The 22378-nt window shown below is 33.3% G+C and overlaps 1 protein-coding gene and 1 long non-coding RNA gene across 2 annotated transcripts in view; both read right to left on the bottom strand.

The window, feature by feature from the left end:
• Positions 1 to 1097: 1097 nt before the first annotated feature.
• On the bottom strand, positions 1098 to 5700 carry LOC123668729. Its single transcript, XR_006745637.1, has 3 exons — positions 5618 to 5700; positions 3367 to 3474; positions 1098 to 1154 (listed from the first exon to the last, which is right to left on the bottom strand). It is a non-coding gene; the product is annotated as an uncharacterized LOC123668729 (long non-coding RNA).
• Positions 5701 to 5718: 18 nt separating this feature from the next.
• The window catches only part of LOC123668786 (probable cationic amino acid transporter), a gene marked incomplete at its 3' end in the record, with an annotated part of 63749 nt that continues 47089 nt past the window's right edge, over positions 5719 to 22378 (bottom strand). The window contains exons 9-15 of the mRNA XM_045602479.1: positions 18907 to 19058; positions 13225 to 13289; positions 12981 to 13081; positions 12723 to 12866; positions 11748 to 11919; positions 6159 to 6286; positions 5719 to 5807 (exon numbers count right to left, since the gene is read on the bottom strand). Coding sequence (XP_045458435.1) covers positions 5719 to 5807; positions 6159 to 6286; positions 11748 to 11919; positions 12723 to 12866; positions 12981 to 13081; positions 13225 to 13289; positions 18907 to 19058 — 851 coding nt within the window. The remainder of the gene's footprint in view (positions 5808 to 6158; positions 6287 to 11747; positions 11920 to 12722; positions 12867 to 12980; positions 13082 to 13224; positions 13290 to 18906; positions 19059 to 22378) is intronic.

The following is a 22378-nucleotide window of genomic DNA, read 5'->3' as shown; positions in this document are numbered from 1 at the left end:
ACAGTAGGATGTTGCAGGCTGAATGCAAATATTATCGCAATCGAATTTCGAAATGTGCGCTAAGCTTAAGGTTTTTGTTTTAACAATTTTGATTTTGTTCATGTACCTGATATTAACCAGTAACTAGAAAGGTTTAATCATATTTACATTGTTTTCGTGAATCGTCACGAACGTCCTCTCAAAAAGGCCTTATTACATTTTATATTAGGTTTAAGAATAGTAAAATATTACATAAAATATCACATCTCCGAGAGATAATACGATAATAGTAGTAAGATTAAAAACAATCGTGCTTTAATTTTTATTGATAAAAGTTTCCTGTTTCTAAATTATTATAGCCTATTTTTATGCAATAATAGGTATTAAATAAAAACAATTATTGATAAAAATTCGCTTGATATGTTTAAGACTCAAAGTAGTATTTGGAGAAAAATCTTTAAAAAAATATCAAGTATTTCAAATTATATGTATATTTTTTTGTTTAACAATCAGTGTAAATTACTGACATCAAAGGTTATTTTAAATGTTAAATATTATTTTTAAAGTTGCGTAGAGGAAGTGTCTTTTCTACAGTAGGTAAATATGTCACTACTCCATTTATATACAAATATAATACTGTATAAGTAAAATACGATTCGAGTTTAAATTAATGTATAGTTAATAATTTATAAAAATAAATTCAATTTCTATTTTGAAAACTGAAGCATTTAATGTTAGTAAAGAATCCTATCGACGATTTATTTTGGCAAGTCGTGTTTCCAAAATCTATCACTATTTTCAATCGTATGTCCGTGGAATTTGCGTAGTCGTTTGGAAAGAACAGTATCCGTAGTACTCTATGTCAGTACGATCCTTAAAGTTTTTTAATTCTCTTAAACATTGTTTTCTTAATTTAAAATGTATGATTAAAAAATAGCCATGAAACGAAATACATTTTTGCTACTCTCTTAACTAAAATGATTTTTTTTTAATTAATACAATGAAGTACCAGAATAAAAGTAAACATATTACGAAAAATAGACATAAAAATAATATCAATCCGATTAGTTCACAATGCTTAGGTGTTCCAAGATTCGTAAGTGACATCGGGGTAGGCCCATGGCGGTCGGCTAGCAGTTGTGTGCGAGCTCGTCTGATTTGTACGTTCGTTGTACCTGAAATTGATTTACCAATACGTTTCAATTAAACTGTATACATATGCAGTCAAGACAATGGACACATTACAAACAATCGTTGTTTTTATTTTAAAGTTTTGAATGAGGCTTAGAGGACAATTTCAAAAGGCGTATAGGTACCGCAATAAGGGTTCTATTAAAATTTGTAATAATATAAACAGATTATCATATATTTATATGACAATCTGGCTTTACGTCTAATATAAAATATACGCTGTGGCGTATTTACCCAAGGGCCAAAAGGGCTATGGCCCGTGGCGGCACCTAGAGAGGGTTGGTTCAAGCCGAGTATACGTATTAGGGGTGTGAAATAATAATATATTAAGAGCCATTTCACAAAAATCGGTAACAATCCGCGAAATTGTAATATTTTGACGTCGTTAATCTCAGTGTTGGATGCAATAATGTAATTTATATTCTTGAAATATAATAGAGCAACCTTTGTTGTAGTCCATAGTCAGATCAGAATTTTGATTTATATTATGTGTATAAAATTATTAACCTTTTCATCAGCCTCCTCCCTGGGTAAACGGTCGCAATGTATACTTTGAAGTCCTACTTTTCAATAACCTCTACGTTGAAACCATTTTAAAAAAATATCATAATATATGGAATATAATTTTGTTGTCCACTATCATAGATTTTTATTCCATTTGTATCTCTATTAAACGATAAAAAAAATTTAAAGTTACGAATATTTTCCAAATAAGTACAATTTTAAAAGCGATATTTCTCTTAGAAAACTAAGAAATTTTAACGAACTATCTTCATCAAAGTAAACTTACATCATTAAGGAATACAAAAAAAAAATAATTAAAAGATGTAATTATTTTTAATACATTTTATATTAATTAATAAAAAGATAGTATATATTGCCACGCATCAAGCCCGGTAAATAAGTCGAGCGCTAGCGCTCTTAGAGGTAAGGTCCACGCCAAATTCTGCGCAGCCGTCTCTTTCGCTCACACGCGCCAAGCGCCTGTTGTTATAGCGGATAAAACGCATTTGATACTTTCATAATAAAATATAAATAAAATAAACATATTACGAAAATGACTGTAAAATAATATAATGATAATTTCTGTAATCATTATCATCATCATCATTACAGCCTATACAGTCCACTGCTGGACATAGGCCTCCACAAGTTTACGCCAAAAATAACGTGAACTCATGTGTTTTGCCCATAGTCACCACGCTGGGCAGGCGGGTTGGTGACCGCAGTACTGGCTTTGTCGCACCGAAGACGCTGCTGCCCGTCTTCGGCCTGTGTATTTCAAAGCCAGCAGTTGGATGGTTATCCCGCCATCGGTCGGCTTCTTAAGTTCCAATGTGGTTGTGGAACCTTGTTATCCCTTAGTCGCCTCTTACGACACCCACGGGAAGAGAGGGGGTGGCTAAATTCTTTAGTGCCGTAGCCACACAGCAGCATTTCTGTAAACAAATGGATAATTTAATTTTCTTTTCTCACACTATCAATACAAATAGGCATTTCAATCTGTTTGTCTTGTTATTTGTTAATTAATATGTTTGTCGGTGTCGATGTCATTAAATGCTTTTTTATTCATATCGTAAATATTAGATTCATTCGTAAACTGACAAAACTAAATCAATTTAAAAAAATTGTTTCATAAAATTGATTTTTTAAATTTTATTTTAAATTTATTGACTGTTGTTATATAACATACTTGAAATTTTTAACAAATTAATTATGTAAAAAACATTTTATACCATAGTTATAATTTTTATTATACATCAGAAAATGATCACGATGGTCTTTTGGTTGTCACACTATACGTACTAGCACAAAGATCGCGCGGCTCGTACGACTCGCGCGATGCGACCAAATTTACCTAAACTTGCAGAGCGTAAAATTGTGAAATGGCTCTTAAGTCATAGCACCTAATATATAGCACCTAATAAGGACCGATTTTTAGAAATCCTTATAAATTACTTTTGAAAAGTGTGTTTATTTATGACACCATGGTCATCAAAAGGTTAAAAAATATATATTCACTATTCATTTTTTTTCAATAATCATCATAAAGGGAGTCAAAATAAACTAATATAAATTAAACAATGCATTTTTTTACCCAGTAATAGTTAATTCATCATATAACTAAATGCTAAGCTAAATTAAGTTGACATAAGTATTTATTTTTAAATATTCTTTAGAAATATGATTTCTCACCGAGTTTCAACCTGCACGTATGAAGAAGAGCTGGCACCATAACCACGGCTTGTCGACTGCACTGGTTCCAAGTCAACCGAGCTCCAGGCTAGTAGGGGGTCCGAATATCTGAAATATTATAGGTACATTGATTATAGTTTAGGGCCAAGTAATTTATATCTATATCAATATTAGGAAGAGAAAAAATGTTACTTTTTGTTCGTAATAAACTTAAAAACTACTGGACTATTTTTAAAACTTCTTTGAATTGTAGTATGTTACGTTATCACTAAGTTACATAAGCGATATTTTACGAAATAGCTAAATTATGTAATCCACGCGAACAAAAGCGTTTAGCGAATATTTTGGCCTCGCTTTTTGGCAGGACAAAATTTTTGTGAGTAGGCCGGATTTACCTGTGCCTTATTTTGAAACGTAGTGTATGTATATTTTAAGTTGTTGTTTTAGGCAACGGTAATACACAAAGCGTTTTGACGATTAGATAAAAAACTAGCAAACATCTTATAGTCTTATTTATTTTAGGTAATGCCAGAACAGTGTGGCGACATCTATCTCGTGACATACAAACTAGAAAAAACTGACGTATCCTAAATCCCGATATCAAAGTTATCAGAGCGATTGAGTATATATACAAGAACCCGACAAGTACCGTCGGGGCAGTAGCCCACCAGACACAATACCCGTCTGTTCGGAGGATCCTCCCTTTTGCGATGGCGGACGACGAACTCAACATCCCGTTTCTCACTCCCTCCAAACTGGTGACCTCGACGTGATCATCAGCGCAACCTTCGCAATTTACGTTGTTGTGACGTCATCATCACTTCCTTAAGCTTTCGAGCAGCGAGTTATACAGCCAGCCAGCATCCACGGCTACTACGGGTATCCTGACCAGCATCATGCAGCGGACGCGCAGTCCTGGTCATCACCCACAGCCTTCTCAGCGACATTGGCACAGCACACTGCACTTCGGCCGGTCAGCAAGCAGAGACGCACTTCTCTCCTGGTCGACGCAGCAGCCAGCCACTACGCAGTACTGCACCACTCCGACTCAATGGAGCATATGCAGCATCAACGCTGACAGTTCCGACTCACCGTGAACCAAGCGGCATCTGGTTCCGACTCACTGGAACATTCCACTGGCCCGGCAGGCATCAGAAGACGTTTGGACGACTCAATCTGCTATCGACCTCCGGTCTCGGAGGGGAGTGATGTGGCGACATCTATCTCGTGACATACAAACTAGAGAAAACTGACGTATCCTACATCCCGATATCAAAGTTATCAGAGCGATTGAGTATATATACAAGAACCCGACAAGTACCGTCGGGCAGTAGCCCACCAGACACAAAAAAATACTTTTTCGCTTGTTCAAAGCAAGACGATTGAGTCTATAATCTTGTGAAATATGAATCGAAAAGATACAGAGCAATAGCTAACTATCTTTCTCTTTCGCATGATAAACGCCATCGTCCGATCGAGTGGCTCACTAGCTCAGTCTCTTTTACCCCCGCTCAGGACGTTAGTCTCTCGAAAATGAATCACATGAAAAGATATGTTTCATTTGTATCACTCACTCATGTGTTACCCAAGTCTACTCAACACCCCGTTCCTCACCCCTCGACAACAGTTTGCATGAAATCAGATTGGACATAGAGTTTTTTTATATGTTTGTAACGATTGTATTGTATGTATTATAACGATACTATTTTAGTTATTAGAGTGCACACAAATCGGTGCTGATGACACGTTGGCACAACGGTCACAGCACGTTTGTGGTGGTTGCGCTGGTGGTTACGGGTTCGATGGCAAATGGCAAATGTTTCCGGACCCCCGACACAGGAGAAAATTCTAGTGGGGGCAAAAAAAGACCAAAAACAAAAAATCAATACAAAGCAAAATGTATACGGGATGAGTTGAAACAGACAGTTTCAACTTTCCTATCGTATAAAACTCGGTTGCTATTAAATATGAACCGATATAACTTCGTAAAACAAAACAGTAACTCCAAATATTTTATAAGCTACCAAATTTCAGCTAGCTAACTAAACGAAATAGAGGTGAAGCTATTACGAGGATAAAAACTTACTTTCATCGTTTTTTTTTGACCGTATATTTTATACCCGCGAAAACGTCAATTTTGGCGTGTAAACGACTACTAAAAGGACTATTGTGTGATTCAAGAAATTTGCAGTTTCAACTTACCTCCATTTCAACTCTCCTCGCTCTCCGCTACTGGTTAGTAAAAACTTACTGATCATGGCCGGCGTAGAGTCCGTCGCCCTCGAAGATGTTGCGGTCGCCAGTAGGCGGCGGTTGCGAGGCGGGCGGCAGCGTGGTGCGGTCCAGTGGGTTCGGTGGAGGTGGGGTGGGTGCGCGGGGGACGGGTGGATTGGTTTCTAATGTCGAATTTTTGATGCCATACTTGAAGTACATTATCAAGCCTGAAATATAGATAATTGTGCTATGTTTAAACGCAAAAAAAGATTTTATGTGAATATGGTGGATTACTTTTCGGGCTATGCGGGTAATCCCGGCAGATTTCTCCGTATAAAGATGAAATAACAGAAATAACAAATTTTCTTTATATACTGAAAAGTTAGTGTTATTATTTTTAGGGTATATTCATAAAGACGTCTATAATGGTAGTTTTGCATATAGGTTTAAATTGAATTGCATTTATTAAAGCGTGAATAGCTGTCAAAATTAATCAGAAGAGTACATACGTACTGGGATGTTTTATTATCTGTTATTTAACTTTAATATAGAAAAAATATATACATATATATAGTTACCAATTATCATCCATACGGTGAATCGAACAAGAGTCAGAATCGAAAGGTTCAGAATAAGGTAGATGTTAACTATGATGGCGATGGCAGGCACGAATGGCAAGCAGGGTGTGGCATATATCAGTGAAGACCTGAAATTAGGTATTGAATCATGATTGAGTACTACCAAAACTATTTGAAACTCCAACTAGAATTATTTCAAACTTTTGCAGGAATAATTAACAACTATGAGATATTTGCTGTTCCAAATGAGCTCTGAAGGTTTAAATGTGTATTTTATACCGGCTATTTTAAACTCTATTATTTTAGTCACCCTATTCAACATTTATTCGTTTTTAACTACTCCATAACCGAATCGCCATGTTAAGTTTTATATTGAAATACTTATACCTATATGTTTTATAATTATATATGAAAGAGACTTTTTCTATTCAAATTTTGTTTTCTTCAAAAAGTTTTCTTTTGTTTTAGTGTACAATAAAGTGTATTATAATTATTATCATGTTTATTTATGAAGCAAACAATACATTAACATAAAAATAATAGTAAGGTAACACATATAATAATGAAGTTGTCTCTAATAACTGATATGTAGTAACAACAAAAATGCAACGCAGTACAACTAGATGAAAAATTATGTAGAGTCTATTTTCTTCTATTTACAAATAAGCAATTAAAAATGTTAAACTAGAGGAGTAGTATTTTTATATCCTCAAAGAATTTATATGCTATTAATACGGTTGTAAGATTGATCTGTAACAGAACCCTGTTTAACGAATTGCGGCATCATATACTCAAAATTGACGACGCGTTGGAGCAACGGTTACAGCACTGGTTTGTGGCTGTTGCAGGTTTGATCTCCGCACATGACAAACATTTGTATTGGCCATACACATGGTTGCTGTGGTCTGGATGTTTGTGTAATGACCTTGTGGGTCTCTCCACCGTGCCTCGGAGAGCACGTTAAGCTGTCGGTCCCGCTTGTTATCATGTACACCTGATAGCGAATTAGCATCGTTACTATGAGTATAGTAGGGTATATATCCGCCTCACTGCATTGGAGCAGCGTGGTAGATTAAGCCAGACCTAAATCCACGACGCTCCTTCTTGGATCCTTCTCCTACGTGGGGAAAGAGGCCTATGCCCAGCAGTGGGATATTACAGGCTGAAGCGTATACTCAAAATTTATAATATTAGTATAGGATTGTAAAAGAGGCATACTTTTACATATAATCAAATAAATTTACCCCTAGAACCAATTAAAAGGTTGCTAATATAAAGTTTCAGATAGTTATCTGGCATAATATACTGGTATGTAGGAGATGAATAATGATAAGATGTCTATTACTTAAGATATAACATGTGCTAAAGGCTTATATTACCTCTTGATAAATATAATTTTATCAGCATCTTACCAGTGAGATAAACTTTATCCGAACCAGGCTATAAGTTGGCTCTTAATATAGTAATTCATTACTTTCTGTATTGCTTTGTCTGGCATACTTCATAAATAAACTGTGAATATTTTTTATTCAAAGACAAACTGAACTGATATAGCCAGTAATTGTCACTCTATTGTCAAAGACCCGTTCTACTAGTGTAGATATCGGTAGGTACAGAGTGAAGCTTAATCCGGTACGCTTAACGATCGTTATCAGTTCTGTTAGAATAGTCGGAACGGAAAGCCTCGGCCTGATCTTTAGAGAGATCATGAGAGTTACGTCGGACATTTAAAATATTGAAATTCATAACATCGAAAGCAAAAACAGAATAATATAAATATTTATTTTTCGTCTGGCTTAGGGCATAAATCGAATTCCCGATAGTTAGTTTTTTTTCCAGCAAAATATCATTACCATCGAACACACATACGTTAACATGTTTACTATTTATTTCCTTTGTGTAATTTCGAGCTCATTAGCTCCATAATAAAATAAATAATGTAGCGAAATTCATATCAAATTGTACCTCTTATTTATTGTACCATGTTCTATAATTTTAAATGATGAAGTAAAAATTTTTGTGTTTTAGCTCTTCTTCTATTTTATATTTTTCTCACATAATAAAATACGGCGAAAAAAAAATTAATGATACCTACCTCACAAATATATACTTTTTTCTGCTCGTAAATCATTTTAAGTATTTTGTATATACGTACGTCATTACAAGTTTTCATACATACATACGTCAATAAAAGTTTTCGTACATACGTACGTCATTACAAGTTTTCTTAATTTCGAATGTCCTAAGTTTTTTTTTTTTCGTATTTGTTAAAGTAGTGAGTGTGACGACTCAGTTATTATTAAAATCTATAAGTACTTAATAAGCTAAGGGAGTACATCTGGTATACTATTATACATACATATTCTTAACTTAAACAAGAGTCGTGTTGCGTACCCGTATATCTACTGCTGTATACAATAGGGTGGAGCGATTTTCTTTTTTATTTATTTTTGCTTCAGAATACCTCGTAAAAGTTGCTATGTTAGGTCATCACTTAACACAATAAAACTCAATTTGCTTACGCTATGTTTAGAGGTGCCCCCATCATCATAAAGTTTTGAATAATTTAGGCAAATCTCATGAAATCGCAAACATTCTATAAACGCTGAATGACGTTCTAAGCGATGCTTTATTAGTGTAAAATAAAAAAAGATTGAACTTGAAACGTGCACGTTCATATCGGTAGGTAAATGGGGTGCGAGGGAGGGGTATTTTACATTTCGCTCTCTAAACTCGCGCGCGTACTAGAGTTCACTGTTTTGTCGTTCATCTAGGTACTTGACGCATCGAATTTTACGCCTGGGAACGAAATATTTAAAGTAAGTAATATTTCTCATCTTTATTACTCACAGTTTCGTTCATAACTTTTGTACTTTTGTATGTATTCTTTGTATTGATTATAGAAATATGTCTCAAGTTAAAACACGACAAATGACGAGCTGTCCTGTGTTTGGTTTGCCAGATAAGTTACCTGTTTCTCAGTTACCAACTTATAACGATGTTATGAAAAATTATCTTTTTATCAAACATGAATTAAAGTCTGATAAAACAACAAAAGAGCCAAAAGTTCATGGAATATCCAGAAGATTGGCTCAAGAAGTTTTAGAAATATGGCAAAAATCGTCACTGCCTACTGTAAGTGTGCCTATTGTTACATTTAGATGGCAAAACTACAGGGCCCAAATGCTTTTCAGGTGCCATCGGATCTCAATTACAAAATTGTCAAACAATACCGATAGTCAAATTCACCGTTATACCCACAATATTACCTGAAATCACAAAGAGAGACCTGAGTACCGACCAAAAATATCTTTATGATGTAATGACTTCTATCAGTACTGGTATATTTCCTTGTGATTTGTCTAATATGGAACTTGGACAACTTAACCATTCCAGATGGCTAACAACAGCTAATCGAATTCTAAGATTGTATGCCACTAAAACTGACCCAGAAGAAATGTTAAGTAGTATTAGCCACGTACGTGATGAGGGTTTATGGACCGATGTGGTTTACAATAAAATGTAATTCTTCGTGCATTAACGGAGCCAAGCACCTATGGCAAACAATTAGTCTTAGTCGTTATTTGAACGCCAATATGAAGACAATTATTGACAAGGTAATCCAGCGAAATGGATATTTCGGTCACCCAGAAAATCTTCTCCTTGCCATGCTTGGCGATGACAGAGAGGTTATAAGGGATCTTGCATACCGAAGAATTATGAAAGTAAGATCAGCAAATGCTCGAGGACTTCGAAAGTTTAAGGTGCCTGCATTTAATTTCGATGCCAAAGATTATACTGACATTATTTAAATAATATAATAAATTTAATGTTACATATTGACATTGATTTTAATTTTATTAATATAAATGTAATAATTTGTATTATTATTATGTTTGTTTTTAATGAATTTTATGAATTTTTTAAGTGTGATTATTTATTGATTATTTTATATTTATTGATTATTTTATATTTTTGATCATTTTGTTTTTATTGAATTGTTTAAATTGTTTGTTATATTTATTGTTGTGATAAACTTAACTAACGCATTGGGTAACTGTAATGTTAGTTCTAAGTTTTTGTTAATGCATAAATAAATAAATAAATAAATAATAAATAAATATTATGTGGCGAGATTGTGGGATAACAGAACCACCTCTTACTTTAAATATGTCTGATGAAACCTTGAAAGACATAGTCAAAAATGGTCTCGGCATGTATAAGAATATAATTGATTTTCCATGCCACACACAAGCCGTAGAGCGCTGCATCAAGTTGGTGATACAAGCATCAAATGCAGTTTGTGGGGAAAATAAACGAGATGGTTACATTAGAGCAAGACTACTTTCGCGTAAACGAATGCCTAGTTTTAATACAAAAAAAAAAAACAATTTGATATTCAAATTTGTTTTTTTAAATGTTTCTAACTAATTTTTACAATAAATGAAAAAAAGAGAAAAAAATATATTTTTGTTCAATATTCAGCTGTTCTGGGGCACCTCTAAACGTTATGACTGGTGGGTGAAATTTTGTACTTTTGTTTTATATATTACAAGACAACTTTTTATCGCTATGCCATTGAAATAAAAATAATTTTTCAAAACCCCATACATTATCGCTCCACCCTAGTATACAAATATATTCCAAACAGAAAAATGCGCAAGAGATGTTGCGCGGTTAAACGTTACACACGATTTCATTATCCATTTTTTTTATAAAACGGGCCTTATACCTATTGTTTCTGATATACTAAACTCCAAAAAATAATTCAAAATAATTGTGTTTGTTGTCAAAACGCAAAACCAACTTCAATTTACACGACAATTATTAAAATGAGAACATCATCAACGTAGGAAGTCGTAAAAAAAGGGCATTTAAATATTATATATATTATATATGATGATATATATTATGATTTATTATAGATAAATCAAGAAGTACTCGTCGGAATTCGCTCATGTGTGGAGCCACACGTTAAGCATCAGCTTTCGAATATATATTTTTTAAATCTTTATTTATATAATGTAGCGACTATGTCAGCCACATTGATCATAACAAAATCACTATACCCTTAAACTAACCAATCTTAAAAACATCCAATACAACTTAATCGCCAGTTCCGACGTAGGATCAGAAAGGATTCGAATAAAAATAGAATCATCGAAATCGCTGCACCTAGTAAATTGTTATGAGGTATAACACACATAAAAACATATAGTCGAATTGAGAACCTCTTCCTTTTTTAAGTCTGTATAAATGCTAGCTACATTGTATATTTTCTACTGTAATTGAAGTTTTATGTTAAATTATAAAAGTTAAATATTGTTATTAATTTGTATCACTTCAGCCTATCGCAGTCAACTGCTGGACTAGGCCTTCACAGACGCCAAAAAAGCCGTGAGCTTGTGTGTTTTGCCCATAGTTATTATACCACTCTGGGCAGGCGGGCTGGTGACCTCAGGGCTAGCTCTGCCGCACCAGAGACGCACATTTACCTAAATTGTAAATAAAGACTGTATTCGGTAATTACTCCACGCGTATAGCGACTATATACATATTAGACTATACAAAACATAGTAATACGCTTACCTGTTTTGCGGCTTCCGGGAAATAAGGAGCAGGATACCAAAGATGACAATAATCAAAATTATCATCACGATAGCGGTAAAGGTCGATTCGCCGGGGTGGCCGTACGCCGCGAAGATATCGAAGATGATGATGAGTATGTACAAGATACCGACAGCTTTTATGACGAACATACCTACGAAACATTATTAAAAACTTTAGCATTAGATTAGGTACAGTTTTGAGGCCAATCCTCGTATTAATTTAGTTTAAATAATAGTCTACAATTATAACAAAAAACATTCATTAGTAAATGTTAACTATATATATAATTTTCAATACATATGTAATTCAAAAGGGAGATAGTAATATAAGCGAAATAGTCAATAGCGAAATAGTATAGTAGGCCTCTTTCCCCATGTAGGAGAAGGATATATAAGATATTATATCAGAAAATTACATAAAAGGCAGTTATTTGATAAACACGTATAAGATTATTGGACATAAACAAAACATATAATTTTAATTAGCAACGTACAATATAGAAACCTAAATATGAAATTATTTATTATTCTATTTCATAGAAAAAAATTGTAAATATTTTTGAAAATTAAAATTTGTACAATATTATGAAACGATGCTGCAAATTTAAGGTTGTCCCTGTCATTTGCATTCATTGTGACTGCTATTCTAGCGGCTGCTCTAGAATTTGATAATTATAGTCTAAGAGAATTAGAGTGGAAATTACTTTTTATGTACATTATACATATATCCCTAAAAACATTTTCTATATTATAGTCAGATTTGCAAGCATTAGTTGATAATACTTAAAAAACACATATTTTCCATACGTCATATAGGGTATATAAGCATGTCGCTTGCAATTAATAATGATAAAGAATATAACATGTAAAAAATAATGGTTATACAGTTTAATACACAGTTTAACATACAGTTAATTTGGCGATGGTTAAATTTGACTTTTTAAGAAAAACATACCGGAATTTTCTGTAGCGGGACCGCAGTCAACCCATGGCAGGAGACCAGGGCAGAGGTAGGACATTGCGTGCAGTCTGCGATACACGGAGTCAAAGAAGCGAGCGCAACGAGAAGTGCTCACGGAACAACCGCCGGGTACAGCGCCTTTTATTATTTGCAAAAATGATTAAATTGAAACGGCTTAATTTCTTTGGTGGATATATCTTTAACTTTACCCAAAAAATGTGCTTTATGTGGAACAAAATGTTGATAGCTTACCATAGAACTTGTTCTCATTATTGGAATTGACCAGGAACGTGTCATCGCGTCCGTATTCCTCGCTGTCGTCGCCGGGAAGTGTATCGTCACTATCAGGAGAGCTGTGGGCATACTAATACGCTTAGCGGAGCGCAGCCACAGCTTTCAAATTTTAACATGAATCAAATATTTCGGCCGGCCTTTCGCTAAAGCAAATTATTGAATATTCGCATTTCGCAATGCTATGTTATGACGGTTTTAATACCTGCGAGTGACGCGTCGTACCATGACTCGTTGACTGGGTGGCATAATTTGCGTAGGCCCGCGAATCTATATATAACAATATACAACATATCAAAAACTATTTTCATTACACCAACATGGGTTTAGTAATCAATTAAAAAATAAATTCTAGTACACAGGAACCAAATTATAAAGGTACTAAAAAGTTTCAAGCTATTATGCATCGTAAAAGTTTCAAGCTATTATGCAATTCGTTAAGAATTCTCGGAAAGATAAATTTCTGTATTTGATATTTATTTTTAAAGGTAATAAAATACAATATTATAAAATATTAAGTAAAAATATGCTAAACAGTCTCCATAAAAAATACACGATTTTTAAATAAGTATAAGAGGTATTTTTAATTAAAAAAAGGTGAATTAGTGAATGGGTCCGTTTTATTTGTACATATTTAATGAGGTTTTTTTTTAATAAAAAGCTCGACGGTTTTTTTTAATGTAAATAGCAATTGTTTGCTTTATACTTTTTGTACTATGTATATATAGTATATATATAGCGCGTATATAATTTTAATAAACTACATCAATATATAGTTTATTACACTATCTGCTTTTAAATGATTTTTATTTTACAAGACGCTTAAAATTTTCTAAATATTTTATTAAAATATCATTTAGTTACTTTTAGAAACATATAAATGACGAATCCAGTTTATATAATTGGATCTTGAAAAAGTGTTTTGACTTGTTCGACTAATAAATAAAGTTATTTGTAATCTCATTTACGAATAAATATTTGTGACAAATATCCGTTAATGACAACATATCGGTCGGTTTTTCTGCGGAATACCTTACTCGCATTATTTTCTATGAATAATTTACCTACTGGACCGATTTAAAAAAGTGGGTCATGAAAAAATGAGGTGAGGATTAAAATTATAATATCCAAAGTAATATTATTGTAAGTTTAAATATGAAAAACGTTAATCAAAATCAACATGACACAAAAATGTGTACCTACATTAACATACTCGTTATAAGGAAATCAGTATAGATGCTTACGCCGCTTGACAATTATCGTGAGATTGAGTATTATTTATTGAGTGTTAACACCTGATATTAAAGTAATCGATACTAGGTAGAACCGATATTTGGATATGATTTGTTCGGACCAAGAAGGAGTTGCATTAATCCTAATACTTATTTACTACAATAAATCTCGAGTACGATATATATGTATAGGTATAATATAGACTGTAATCTAGCTACGCTGCGCTAGCTACGCTCGGCTAAAGTATTAATACCGTTCGTGGGTTCAATATTGCAATATCGAAGTGTTCAACAGGAAGCTGAGACGATCCGAAGATTGCCACTAGTAACAGTTACATGCTTTGTACCTACGACCATTCTTATTGACGTTTAAATGTATTTGTTTTGTTATATTTAGCGATGCTCATACATTCGCCATAAATATCTCATGTAAAATTACCGTCGATATTCGCAAACTCTTAATATGCTTTCTAAAAATGGAAAAGAGTGGTTAATTGTATTTGTCCAAATATTGTCGTCGGCTTGGTGGTTTTCCTATCGTGTCTAAGAGAGTATGTAAAGTTATTGGTCTTGGTGTTATCATGGATAAAAAATATGGCAATAAAAAAATTTCACTAACTCAGCTAGTTTGGACAAAAATCCTAGCAAAATGTTTTTTATGAATTTTAAAATTTTTCAAAACCGGTGGCAATAGATGGTGGAATTGTTTGATAGATTTTCAGATGTTGACACCAAAATACGATTCGACAGACACTAACATAAGATTTATCAAAGGTAAAATAGCATCTTGTTTCTAATACCGGTTAAAATTGCCTTGTCTATTGCACTCCCCGAATTCAAACGAGATCGTCGAAATTATTCCAATCACGTATCTTTGTTCGTACGTTCAGAACACTGAAGGCAGAATACGTCTTTTTACGGCATAAATGTATTTGTAATACATTTACAGTGCTTACGTAATACGTTGTAGAAATTGTAATTATAGCAGTGTCTTCCGAATAACGATGCCTGTGCTGACGTGTTATAGATTTTCTTCTTGGCACTCTTTTTATGTCGAATCAAACTCTTTATAAGCATCGAATTGAATACAGAAATTGAATATGGTATTGCGTGGTCACTTAGAGAGTAAAGTGTAACTGGCTGTAAAAGTGCTCGGGGTTCTGAACAGGGCGAGCCAGTGCTTCACATTGGGACATCGGCTTTTGCTTTATAAACCTCACACTTTGTGGAGTATTGTTCTTACCTTTGGGCAGGTGAATACCAACCAACTAAGAGCAACCCAACGCCAGGAAGTTCGCATAGTTGATCATCCCAAACTCACGGACGGTTTAGAGGCTCTAGGTAGAGACGTTGAGAAAGAGAGACGTTGGCTACCTGTGTGATTTTTACCGTCTGTATAATGGTATTTGTTCTGAAGAACTTTTTATATAAGTAAAGCCGCCGTAACTTTTTTACCATGGCACCTTTCGCTGAAGAACTACGTTCCATCCAGATTCACACTCATTCTTTCCGCGTACATACAAACTGTGGAATGACCTTCCTCTTTGAGTTTTCCCTAAGCGCTATAATTTGGAGGAATTCAAACGTCGAATATACAGACATTATTTTCCTAAAGGCAGGCAGCGCACCCGCAACTCCTCTAATGTCGCAATGTCTATGGGCGACGGTAGCTATTTAATACCACATGGCTTCGACCGCTCATTTACCTCTATTTTTATAAAAAAGACACCAAATATAACATTTTATTGTCTTTATTTTAAAGCCTCCTTTAAAGTATCTGTGTTATTACCTCTTAAAGCTGAAATTTCAAAAACGCTAAATTGAAAGCTGATTCAACGTTCATTCTTTATTTTATTTTCTGTTCCATCTTTGTATTGGTTGGTTAGATGTACAGTAACCTTCATTACGTCGTATACACCGCTGAAAAATCCTTCTCAACAATTTTTAAATAAAGTTTAACAGTTATAATTTGCGATATAGATGCAATAAGTCTACAGTTTAAAGTCGCTCAACGGTCTAAGTCTTGGGGTTTCTCTCAAAGATAGGATTAGAAATGAGACTATCCGCGAGAGAACGAAAGTAACCGACATAGCCCACGGAATTAGCAAGTTGAAGTGGCGGTGGGCTGGTCATCTGTGTCGCAGGACCGATGGCCGTTGGAGCAGACGGGTCCTGGAGTGGAGACCGTGTCTTGGTAAACGCAGTGTGGAACGTCCTCCGGCCCGTTGGACCGACGATCTATGTAAGATTGCCGGTGTAGGCTGGATGAGGAATGCGGAAAACCGGGATGTATGGCGCGAAATTAGGGAGCCCTATGTCCAGCAGTGGACTGCCATAGGCTGAAGTGAAGTCTACAGTATATAATTTTCTGATTATTAATTAAATCTTCAAAACTAACTAACTACTAAACAACAACTGTGTCAACAGTCATTTTCGATTATTTATTTATTTTATTAAGATATATGTAAGAATATAAAATACAATTACTAATAATAAGATGTCACATAAACTCATTTGAGTTTTACCGATGTTTTTGTTTGTTAATATTTTCTATTTCACAACAATTCTAATATGCAGTGATATATATATATATATATATATATATATATATATATATATATATATATAGCCCTCCGCATTTTTTTGTCATTTACTTTTTAGGACAAATAATGGCTAATTTTCAAAGCGATTTTAACCAATACAGCATTAATCCTTATCAAATTAAATACCTTAAAATACATTTTTGATTTAATATAGATCTATATGGCCCTTTACAGTATATGATTTAAATGAATATTTTCGAAGATATTACAGATTTAAAAATTGCGGTACGTAGCGTCTGTGGCGGTTCCGGCCGGCTTTTACTCTAAAGTTAACGCGTGCGGGCCACGGGCAGTAATGAATAAATCAAAACTACTGGATCGATATTAATCATCTTTTCAGTGAATGACATAGGCTATAATTATATTTTATATCCGTGCGAAGCCGGAGCAGGTCGCTAGTATTACTTCACGTATTAATAGATAGATTATTATCTTATTTTTATGTACAAAATATTATTTCATTTATAATATAATTGAAAATACCGTTTGCACATAAAGTGCTTAGCTTGATAAATTGCTATTTAGCTAGTTTCATATGCATAAAAGTATTAGGTAATCCAATAACACAATTGAAATACAAAAGTTTTACTATGTGAAGCTATGTTTTAGTTAAATAAACATTTATAGTTTTCTGTTTTGTTCATATTTATAAGTCGTATCGAGACATTTTTTACCTTACGATTTTGTCGATGAACATAACCACAGCTTAAATATTTACACATCTCTCAAAAAACGATAAACTCGACTCTTTGTTCATAATATTAAACTCTTAAGATTTATTACATTAGTATTAAATTTGCTATATACGTTGAATAATTTTACTTTTGCGAATTTACTACAGTACACCCAGTTAGTTATAATACCTCTTTAGTGCGTACTTATTCATATCAAGAGGTAATAAGATTTTAGTATCGTCAGTTTATCACATTGGCAAGTTTCGTTAAACTTCGTTTATTGGATTTGGTAATATTTTTATCACGGAACTTGATAGAATATCGATAATATCGTCATTTTATATTTTTTAAGTTTACTCCTTAAGAAAGAACACAAGGCCCGTGGTAGGAAATAAATATGGGGTGAATAATTTTTTTGATACTTTTGAAATTATACATATTCATCATCATCATCATCACTATGTTAATAATTTGTCTAGTCTTAATGGTATTTTCACACCTCATTATATCATAAATATTTCCTGTCATATATTATTATTGTCATAATTTTAGAAGCATGAAATTATATTTTTAAGCTTATGTTTGCATCTAACGTAAAAAGTATTCCAGCGTTTACGGAAGTTCTGTATAGTAAAATAGGACATTACTGCTAGTTAATTATAAGTTTCATTCAGCTAATAGAATATTTTAATTTTAAATAACTCCAGTTACGTGTCGGAACTAAGTTAAGAATAATGTTACGAAATAAAATTTAATATTTTATTATAAATTTGATACAGAAGGACTATCTGACTCAATGGACTTTTAAATATCAGTTCGCCCTTGCCAACTGTTACTGTGACGAAAAATTTCAGAAGATGTCTTAAAGTGCAGCCAAATAATAAATACCTACTACAAATACAAAAGTAACATAAATTTAGATTAAAAAAAAATTTGTAAACATTCATTTTTACTGTAAATTTAATTTAATTTTGAACTTTTTTATCAGGATCGATCCACGTGATTGATTATTAGTTCTATTGTATCAGCACACGTACAAAAACTTCAGTTTTAAAAAGAACATTTTATTTAATTATAAATCTATTAAGTTTAATTTATTTTGTTTCCATTTAAATGATTGTTAAATAATTTTTGATATTTAAAACATGGTACTGTTTCTTGGTTCTAGTATTGTAAAATCCGAGAACCGCGTGTCACAGATAATCTCGCTAAAGTTAAACAGCGCTGCACAAACTCTTCTGTACCAGCGTTAAATCTTTAAAAGACTGCAGTTGATGGAACTTAAAGACTTAGGCGTCCCAATCTATGAAAATTTATTTTGAAACACCATAAAACATATTTTGCTACCTAAAGAAATAATCTTAACATAAAGACTTACGAAGGATGTCTCGCGTTGAGTGGACGCTGTGCCTTCGGGCTCAACAGGCGTGCGAAGGCTTTGCGGGAGTAGCTCGATGAGATTTTCGGAGTGGGGCTGGTAGCGGAGGACCAATACACAAGTTGATACCAGAGTGTAAGCGAGGAGGGTGCCTAATAACAAATATATATGTCTGTAAAATATAAAGTTCTTATTTTAATGCAGAATGAAGACTTTTGTGATAAACTTATAATATGTAATACTTTTACCAATTATTTTATTACGAGAAATCATTATCATCCAAATCTAATAAAGTAAGAGATTCATTGTGTGCGAAGCATTATTTTGCAAAATGCAAAGTAATACTTTGCAGAGTAGAAAACTTTGCGACATAGCTTATTGCATATTTCTAAAGGCCGTGCATCATTTATATTTTGAATCAACGACTTTCGATATAAATTACAGTATATTTATGTACATAATAGGTATTCACGTATAATTATAAAGATCTATAGTATTTTGAGAGAGCCACAATAAAACCGCCAATTATAATTTATTAACAATTTATTTAGTAATTATGTTATTATTAGCTCTATATTATATCATAATGTTTATTTTCATTAAAATAAATAGAGAATGTTGGTATAATACGTAGACACGAAGTACTTTCTATAAATTGTTTGTTTTCTGTACGTAATATTGTTCCTATTTATTAGTAGCCTATTACGTTCGGATTTCGCACCTCAGTGCCACTTCTAAAAAAATAATATAAATATTAACATAAACATCAGAGTTAATGCCGCGATTGCATCTTAGTCACTCATCGTCAATACTTAGTCACAGTACACATGCTGACAATACTTATCAAAGTAATAAGCTATAAAAGTAATACTATTCTGGTATCACAGTCACATATGTTTAGAACAAATTCATAGTAAAACATCGCTATTCGATAGTCACGTATCACCGACAGAAAATTAAATTTATATGTGGGCCGGATTCACGTCTTATCTCCTCTACGTCAAGCAATGAAATTGATATTCGTCACGAATGACAGCGATCCTAAAATTTCTCTAGACTTCATAAAGATTTTAACAATTTTTTTTTTTGCCCGCAAGTAACTTATGTGCATAGATGTAAAATTAACTCAATGTAGATTAATTGGTACGTATTTATTTATATGTTTAACATTAAAACCATCGCAAATCAAAAACGTTAACAATTCGAACGAGTATTAGAAGAAAACTTAAAGTGTATACAGTTTGCTCTCCGGTATGATGGATAGACTATTAAATAACCGAACTACAATTTTTTTAAATAATTTAATTACTTATTATGAGTTGTAACTTACAATAATCCGAAAATTAACATTTATATTCTTATTATTGATTAGGTTAAGTTCTATTCGAGTTCGGAAAAGATAAAATGGTTTCGGTTTTGCTAAAATGTCCGTGTAGTTGAATTTTATCAGAACATTAAAATTTTATTATTATCATCAAGCCACTCGTTGAGAAGAAATGTTTTTTGTCGAAAAAAGTCAAGTGTCCTAGAATAATACTCTTTGTGATCTTTATAATTTTGACATAAAAAAAATATTCGTCCAGAGAAAAAGTAAAGTTAAATAATTAGCTGCCATGTAATTTTAGTTTATCATAAAATACCCATTTGATACGTAATTGAAAGAAAATTAATATTCATTTATAGTGTAAAAAGAATGCAAAATGTTTTGCCACAAGCTTGGGGGTTTAATCATATTTTTAATAATAATCTGTATTTTATTAAAAAAAATTATATTATAAACAAAATTGCAGCGGTTTTGAATTTGAAACTAATTAATCAGTCATTTTCAATTGACAATATTGGCATGACGGTCAATACTATAAATATAAATATAATAAAAAAAAAAAAATACTCGAGGGAAAACTATTGAATGGGTTAGTGTGTGTGTGGAGGGGGGATTAAAACTTGTCAGTGTCATTGATTACGCTTCAGCCTGTAATATCCCACTACTGGGCATAGGCCTCTTTGCCCATGTAGGAGCATGATCTGAGCTTAATTAACCACGCTGCTCCAATGCGGGTTGGCGGATATATTCCCTACTACTATGAGTAACGATCGCTATCAGGTGTATATGATAACAACCGGGACCGACGGCTTAACGTGCTCTCCGAGGCACGGTGGAGAGACCCACAAGGACTGCACAAGCACCCAGACCACGGCAAACACCTGTATGGCCATTATAAATGTTCGTCATGTGCGGGGATCGAATCCGCAATCGCCAGCGCAACAGGTACAATCCATGGCTATCATTATCCAGTGTCTTTGATTGCTATAAATTATTTAGTTTAGTTCCGTATTTCGTATCTCAGTAGACTAAATTTTAAGAAACATAAAAACAACTTTTTGTCGTAATAAATTCTATAGTATAACTAAAGTAGTTTTCTACGAGTAGTTTTCGTTAAAATATAGTTAGTATAAGTCACTTAGTGATAACGTAACTGGGTGGGTTTACACCCGTAAACTCAGAAATAATAATTGGATTACTTACACACTTAGAGTTGTTATCTCTGGGTGTAAACTCTACATGTTTAAAAAAATAAATAAAAACAAAGATTAAAAATAATTAAAAATAAAAATTTATAAACAATATGTATGAATAATCGCTGTGTGGTTACGGCAGTAAGAATATAGCCTCCCCTTTTCTTCCTGTGGGTGTCGCAAAAGGCGACTAAGGGATAACACAGTTCCACTACTACCTTGGAACTTAAAAAGCCGACCGATGGCGGTATAACCATTCAATTGCTGGCTTTGAAATATACAAACCAAAGACAGCCCTGCGGTCACCAACCCTCCTGCCCAGCGTGGTGACTATGGGCAAAACACATGGGTTCACGTCATTTTTGGCACGAACTTATGGAGGCTTATGTCCAGCAGTGGACTGCGATAGGCTGAAATGATGTATCAATATCAGACAGTTATTTGCGTCCTACCTGGTGCTGAAACATAGGCACCTTAGGAACGAATAGACAACCGTAAGTATAATTAAGTTAAACATAATTTGTTTTATTTTATTGTAAGTTGAAGTAATATGAATTCAACTGAAATCTACTGCCTACTAAATAAAATCAAAAATATATTTTTAAATTATATTTGGTTCGAGTCAACTATATTTGGCTACGTGTGGGTCGAGGCGAATCTATTTGAGTAGACAGAAGATGAAATAGAAAACCAATTACTTATTTTCATTGAGAATGTATGGCTATTGTCGTTGTTTATTTCAGTATAATTCTTAGGAAGATTGATTAATATCGTTTGTCTCGTCGCCGACACTCGTCGTGTAACAATTTAGGATTACTAAGAACAACCATTATACTTATATGTACTTATAATATAATATACCAAGACTTCTCACGTGTTAAATTGACATTAATTTTTGATTGAAGTTTATTCAGAAAATCAAAATACAAGATGATTAGTTCAGTCCATTTTCCGA

Source organism: Melitaea cinxia, chromosome Z (genome assembly GCF_905220565.1).
Source record: "Melitaea cinxia chromosome Z, ilMelCinx1.1, whole genome shotgun sequence".
Lineage (NCBI taxonomy): Eukaryota > Metazoa > Arthropoda > Insecta > Lepidoptera > Nymphalidae > Melitaea > Melitaea cinxia.
This window is presented reverse-complemented; position numbering and strand designations above follow the sequence as displayed.